Here is a 7,433-nt window from a genome sequence, read left to right on the forward strand (position 1 = left end):
AGATATTTTTTAAAATTTGTATTTGATCATACAAATCCAATTTTTTAAAAATTTATATATAACATAATAATAAGTTCAATTAAATTCAATAAATTAATTTTTTTTAACATCTAGTTTATATTAATTAACTTATTATATTATTAATGAATTTTTTTAAATATATTATGAAATATTAGATTTTATTAATTTTTTAAAACACATCATTTTTTAAAACCTTATTTCATATAATCCTATGAAATCATATGAAATCCGGAACATTCTTTAAGGATTTCAAAATCTCATGCTTGTAGGATTTAAAAAAATCCAACAAACCAAACATAGAATTATTTTTTCCTTCATGTCGCCACACAGAGGACATGAAGACGTAAAAAAGGGATCCTACAAACCAAATGTGGACAAGTGTCAAATCGAACATAAAAAGCATCTTAGAATCAATTCAAACACATGCAAAACAGCAGTTTATACTTTAACCCAAACACCAGCAGCAACTGGGTTTGACTCTTGTGAATCAAGTCATCAACCACCTACATGCCATTCAATTGAAAATATCATGATCATGATTATCCAATCCTGATATTTGATTTGCATCTTCGAATTTGATTTAATGATACGTCTTTTCGTGATGCAATTATCAGTAATATCCACCCAAGACAAAATTGGTTACATTTTTCATGTAATTCTCCAGTAATAACAAAGTCCACAGCCAATTATATAAGAAACCCAAAGAAGGGGACATCAAGAACCACCACTGCAAAAGTGAAAACAAAAGGTTGAAACTCAAAACCAACTTGGTAAAATAGCATTTAGAAACAAAAATGCATCTGGCAAAACCCATGTTCACCCATCAATGTTTTTGCATAAAGAAGTTGCAGTTTAAAAAGGAAAAAGAAAAAAACAAAAACATAACACTAAAATTGCTTGGGTTCAGTCATATGCAGTCTCCCAGTCCACTACGTCCGAGTCCTCATCCTGTTTATTTGAACCACTAGAGGATGGCTCATTCATCACATTACTTCCTCCTATGGCTTTTCCAGATTCTTCGCTACGACTAGCTTCTGATTCCAGAATGCTCCACCGATTTGCTGATGCGGTGATTGGAGCAGCTTCTTTTACCTTCCATGATGATGATGTTGATGATGATGTTGTCGTTGTTTCTGGGTTCTCTTCTGCAACATTCCATGAACTCTCTCCCCAATCAGAGCTGGACTCCTGAACAACAGCTTTCTTCCATGGATTTGTTTGCATATGATTATCCTTGGGTGTTGTTGAGCCCCAAGCATTGCCTCCTGTCGATGTAGCTAGCACAGTTGCCCCATAATAGACAGACCCATGGTCTAACCGTCTCATAGCAGTTGCAGCTCGAGCAGGATCACTGAACACAGCCAATGCGTTCTTGTCATTCAACCACACCAATTCACATTCCCCACCGAACCTCAATACCAAAGCACTTACATCTGCATCCCCTGGTAGATCAAACAACGCAACAACCAACCTAGGATCCATGTCCACCACAGGATCAAAATTGGGTGGATGTATCAAGTTTGTAGGGTTCATCCCTTTTGAACCAAGAATCCGTGCAGGGGCCTTGGACTTTGGTGTAACATGAACGACGACAAAGCGTTTTGGCTCCCAACCAGCAGCATTTATCGAGAGTTTCCACCTCTCAGCAATTAGCCTCACTGCATCTCTCTTCTCTTTCAACATCGGACAGAACACATGAACCTTGAGCGCAGCGGCTCCCCCTCTGCCTCTGCCAACCACCAACATCTTGCATCTCTCTTCAACAGACAAAACCCACTTAGGATCACGTCTGAATAGGTCTCCTAGCATATCAGAAACCATAACATTCTCACCAAAATGTAATGCCTCCAAATTTGGACTAGTGACACCAAAAGCATCCGCAAGAACCTTTTTACGCTCCATCTTTGAACATTCATCGTCACACATGAGCTTCCTCTGTCCAAGTGGAATCTTCTTGCCATTTGCTTCGATGGGTTGAAGCGGCACTGGCAATTTCTGAACTGCAGATGCTTCAAGAAGGGTGTCAGCATTGTAACCACTATTGCTGCTGCTTCCAGCATCACAAGGAACAGTTGCAGTTATTCGACCACAAGAACATGCTATTGTGACGGGGAACTCGCACCTTGCATCTGGACATGCATTATTTGGGTGACAAAGGGCAGTACATGTGTGCCTGCAGTCTCTCCTGGGAGCGCCACAGGTCTGACCACATGAAGCCTTCACACCAGAAGTAGATCCACCCGAGGAATCACATGGAGAAGGGTGGCAAGTCCTTAAACATGCATGCATCCCACACTGCCTTGTCTTGCCACAAAGTTTGTTACATCTAATATCTTTTGAACCACATGGTATGTTTCTGAGGACCACATGTCCTCCGATGCATTCCTTAGGTATAGGAACTGAACAAGGTGGACAGTCCCCAAAGTGGCAGCTGTGAGAAGACACGTGACCACATGGTTGAGGAACGGAGCAAGGGTATTGACAAGAAGGTGGCGGTGTACCACAAGGTAGTGGAGGAGGAATTGAAGATCTTCCACAAGCACAGGTCAAATCAGTGAAAATTGTCTCAGGGCAAGGAGGGCAATGGCCACTGTGACACAGTGATTCACAATCATGTTGCCCACATCTTAGCTTCTTCTCACAAGGCTTGGAACACAAATGTGGATCCCATCCCTGGATGAGGGGCCTGGAGGCATTGCTGGAATTTGAAAGTGGGCAGCACCTCTCACTGCAACGGTGTCTACCACAGTTCTTCTTGCGCCCACAAGGTTTATCACATGTAAATACTTCTACTCCCCTGGTGGTATTGAAGCATTCTACGATTCGAGAAGTTGATCCACAACGACATTTTTGAGAAACCATCACTCGACAAGGTGCACATTCCCCTGGATGGCATGTCTCTTTACAACGATGTAACCCACAAGAGAGGGTTTTGTCACATATCTGTGAGCAGGTTGGGATTGGATCCAGACAGCTCTGCCGCTCCTCCTGTAAGCTTGATTTACCACAATAGCATGACGTAATTCTCCCTGGCAACAGGTCACAGTCCCCACAAAGACCAGGATGACAAATTTCTTTACAGACATGGTTTCCACATGCAAGAGGTTTTCCACAAGGTGAACTGCATGAAAAGATACCATCTTCTACATTAACTTCTCCCTTCACTGCCATGTCACCACAAAGGACTGCCTCCGTCTTTTTCTTGCAAAAACATGAGGCATCAATGAGAACCTCGCAAGCATCACAAGGACCCACATGGCATGTCTTCTCACAACGATGGCGTAGACACTTACGAGGTTTCCCACAGCGCTGGCCACAAGTAAGAACAGATTTCTGATCAGAACATCTTGTGGTGATTATTTTCTTCCCACATGGACATATTCTTGGTGGAGCAAAAGCCTTGCAAGGTGGGCATGGCCCAGGGTGGCATTGCAGAACACAACGATGAGGACAAAGATCGTCCCTACTTACACCAGAACCAGGAACCTCCTTCTCAAGGGGCTTTCCGCAGGGTTCTCCACATGAATGAGGAGTGAGATATGGGTCTGAATGTGGTTCCTGCCTCTTTCCACAGAAACAAACATAACGAATATCCTTGGAGGAAGTGAGCTGTACTGATTGGCACCCTGGGCAACGCCAATTAAATCCTTGATTTTTCTCAGCAGACAAGTCGATAGAAGTAGGCGCCCTCGCCCATTTCTTGATACAATGCAAATGAAAAATTGAGAAGCAGCTGGAGCAGGACCAAATAGGGGCAGACCGCCTCACCATATCATAACATATCATGCACTCAATTGTCCCCTTTAAAAGTTTGTCTTGGATTTCTTGAACAAGCTGTGGTAAAGCTCCTGTCGTGCCTTTTGAAACTCTCTCCTCACATAGAGGATCTCTTCTTCTGTCTCTACTCTGATTTACAGGGCGAGCTATATGCTGCCTCCTCTGCACCCCAAAATTTCCTCTATTAAGACCATTTTGAGGCTGTGGACCTGATCTAATATTAGGTTCCTCGCTATTTCCATCTGGGTTTGAGGCAACTGTCGAAGGGGAACTAGCATCCACAACAGTGGTGGAGACTGTCGCAGTTGATCCTCTGGGAATCCATTCTTGACGACGTGGAAACCTAGACCTATTATCCCTTCTATCATTTCGAACGTGAGAGCTCATATCCACCTACAATATCACGATTCAATAGCTGTTATGAACGAAACATGATGGCAATTTAGATTAGACAAAAATGAAACCTAAAGCGATTAAAAATTTAGAAAATATAATAATGAAGGAATCAACTGCGCAATGAAAGGCGGTTCAAACGAATCGATTAAATAAAAAAATCGTAAATATAATTTAAACAAATAAAATCCAAACCGAAAAACCTAATTACACAAATAAACGAATATGAGTTGCAAGGAAAAGATAAAACAGTTTACCTGATTGCAAGTTGGGGGCGACTTTGAAAGAGGAATTGCCGAAAGATTTGACTCGGCTGTATTAGAAAACGAAAATGAAGGATCAGAAATCCTAAACCTAATCAAACAAAACAAATTCAAAAACAATCGGAAGAAAATAATAAAAACAGTTTACCTGATTCGAAACTAGAAGGCAGGTATGAAGCGGCTGGATAAAGAAACAATGGAATCGGCTTAACCTACCGATGAGGAAGAAGAACACTTTACCTGATTGAAAATTGGAAGGCAGATATGAAAGGGCTTGCACAGAGAATTGGGGCGGTGAGCTTAATTATAGGAGAGACCGACAATGAGATCGACGAGCGCTTGGGGAGCAAGCGAAGGCTTCGATCGAATCGTGTCTTGATTGGCCACTTGTGTATGCGTGGTCGCCAAACTAAACCATTTTCTTCCAACATCGTGTAAAATTAGAGTTAAAAGAGAAGCCATCACGTTTAATTTCAAATCTATTTATGAATATGAACATTGATTCGACATATCCTGATGTATCTCATCGTAATATGTATTTTTCAAGAGTATAGATTTATTCTTATACTTTTTATTGGATTTGTAAAAAGATGTAACAATTTATATTTTTTTAATTTTGAAAATATTTTTTAAATATTAATGAGATAAATTGTGATATATAAATCTTCTTTGTATTGTAATCTAAGATATTTACTAAATAATATATAAAGTTAACTTTTTCTAAAAATACAATTATGTAAAGGAAATGTCACGTCAGTAATATGTTACACGCGAACAATGACATGGTATGGAAACTTGTTATGTAATTTTAATTCAAATCAAAAGGTTACCCATAATGGTAAACTTTTCATAGTACAATGTTTTAATAGAAAATAATTTAATAGTATATTACTATAATAAAAAAAAATGAAAGTATGATACCATAATAAGAAAATGTATTAAAGTGAGTTGTTATTTCATACATTTAGCATAATTAAATAATATCGCATTTTATTTTCTTCTGAAATTTTGAGAGGAATGCTACCTCAAACTAGGGTGTTATAAATTGATATAGCTAGCTTAACAGAATTAGGTTGGTTACCTAGTCTTAAACCTACGGTTAAGTGCTTAAACCCAAGGTCTGACTGGGATTGATAAAAATGGGATGACTATAGAATAAGAGTTATCTTAAGATTGTGTGGGTAGTCGAGGAAAAATAGGTGCTTAGAGATGGGTGATAAATTTCATAAAAGGTTTGAGTTAACGTGTTATTTGATTTTGATGCAAATCAGTTTATGTATTTCATATTCGCTAAAAGATTTGACATACCGATTAGCAAATAGTCGAAGTCTATGTTGTAGAGCTACCAGATGCAGCATATGTAATTATATGCAAGTTGACGAAAATCAATATTATACCTCAAGTAGCAAAGGAATATAATAGAAATGATTGTATTGTTAATAATTGTTGTAAAAGACGAAATAATACAATAAACAAAAATATGAATTTCAAAACTACTACGAATCGGTTTGTTTGCATGTCGATAATTAGATACGTAAGAAAATGTTGAGACCTGTGGCAAGCACATGCTCCATAAAAGTTAAAGACAAATTTGTCCTTTCCTCCGTGCTAGAGACACTCAGATGTAGGGGTGTGCATCGGGCGGGTTCGGGTGGACAAATCAAAAACCCGATCGGATTTCAGATATGGACATCAAGCCCCGGTTTTTGGTTTTTGGGTTTTGGATTTTGGATTGCTTCAGTTTGGGTTTCAGGTTGAGGTCAGTCGGGTTTGGATTTCGTTATGTATATTCAATTGATTTAGAGAATTGATAAATCGATAACATGTTTAGAAATTAGAATAGAGCACGACCAACTAAGATTTTTGAAATTTTCAAAAGATAATAAATAAATATATTTATATAGTATTTAAAATATATATGTATATAAATTTCGGGTTTTTCGGACAGGTTCGGTGGCCAAAAATCAAACCCAACCCAAACCTAAATTTTCCACTAAAATTCGGTTTTCGGGTTTTCAAATTTCGGGGCATTAGGGTTTTGCATAAACACCTTATTTTTGGTTCAGGTTCGAATGTTAACCAATCGGGTCCTACACATCCCTACTCAAATGTTTATCTCCCAGAATACAACAATAGTTAACTCTCGCAGCACAACCATATTAACTAGTTGAACCATGTTGGTCCCAGCCAGATCTACAAGAGTTAAAGGTAATCAGTTTGTAGAAGGGAGAGAATGATGAATACAAACACGGAAACTTTCACTTTTTAAAATTATACTAGTTGTGTGCCCGTGCAATGCGACGGGATTTAAAATTTTAAAAAGATGTAAGTGGGCATATCAACTACGGATAAAGATTTGTATTTGAAATTGTCAGACTCTACATCATTGATTGTTTCATATTCAATTGATTTGGGAGGAACTGAAACAATCCAACAATCTATTTGATGTTGAAATTTGACAATCGATTTATAAGAAATTTGACAACCGATCATATAAAATTACTTATTTTAAAAGTAATTTTAATTCTTTAAATAATCAAGAATCCATATAATAAATCGATATCACTTAACTTACTTGAACCATTGAATATATAAGTATTCTTAAACACACTCGATCAAATTGAATAAATGATAAATGCATAAACATATGTTCATTAGTGATCATTTAACTTACCTAGGTCTCTTCACAAGTGATCAATTTGTCAATTATCAAAAACACTAAAGTGAGAAATGTAAATTCAATATAAAATCCAAAAAACTTGGTTACACCAACAAAAAGAAAGTGACATCTTTTATTGAACTGTAAAAGCAAACAAAATCACCATAGYAGACTCATAATTTACACAAGAGGAAAGTGTTGGACAGTTGTGTCTTTCTGCATTCACTGCAAGCTAAAAACAAACCTATGGATTCAACAAATGAGGCCTTGAAACCCATGATCTAACACAAAGCAGAGCTCTCAACTCCTTCAACCATCAT

At 38.0% G+C, this 7,433-nt stretch overlaps 1 protein-coding gene across 2 annotated transcripts; it reads right to left on the reverse strand.

The window, feature by feature from the left end:
* Window positions 1-770: 770 nt before the first annotated feature.
* LOC112525772 (NF-X1-type zinc finger protein NFXL1) lies at window positions 771-4,734 on the reverse strand. Of its 2 annotated transcripts, none has more exons than XM_025136035.1 (3): window positions 4,603-4,734; window positions 4,449-4,504; window positions 771-4,191 (listed from the first exon to the last, which is right to left on the reverse strand). In XM_025136035.1, exon 3 carries the CDS (start codon window positions 4,183-4,185, stop codon window positions 925-927), a length of 3,261 nt encoding a protein of 1,086 aa, XP_024991803.1. In that variant the 5' UTR covers window positions 4,186-4,191; window positions 4,449-4,504; window positions 4,603-4,734; the 3' UTR covers window positions 771-924. The 2 variants fall into 2 exon arrangements, with proteins under 2 accessions (XP_024991803.1, XP_024991804.1); XM_025136036.1 differs by having other exon boundaries at window positions 4,695-4,732.
* Between the last annotated feature and the right edge of the window lie 2,699 nt (window positions 4,735-7,433).

The sequence above is a fragment of the Cynara cardunculus genome (genome assembly GCF_001531365.2).
Source record: "Cynara cardunculus var. scolymus isolate 2C chromosome LG 13, CcrdV1, whole genome shotgun sequence".
Classification (NCBI taxonomy): domain Eukaryota; kingdom Viridiplantae; phylum Streptophyta; class Magnoliopsida; order Asterales; family Asteraceae; genus Cynara; species Cynara cardunculus.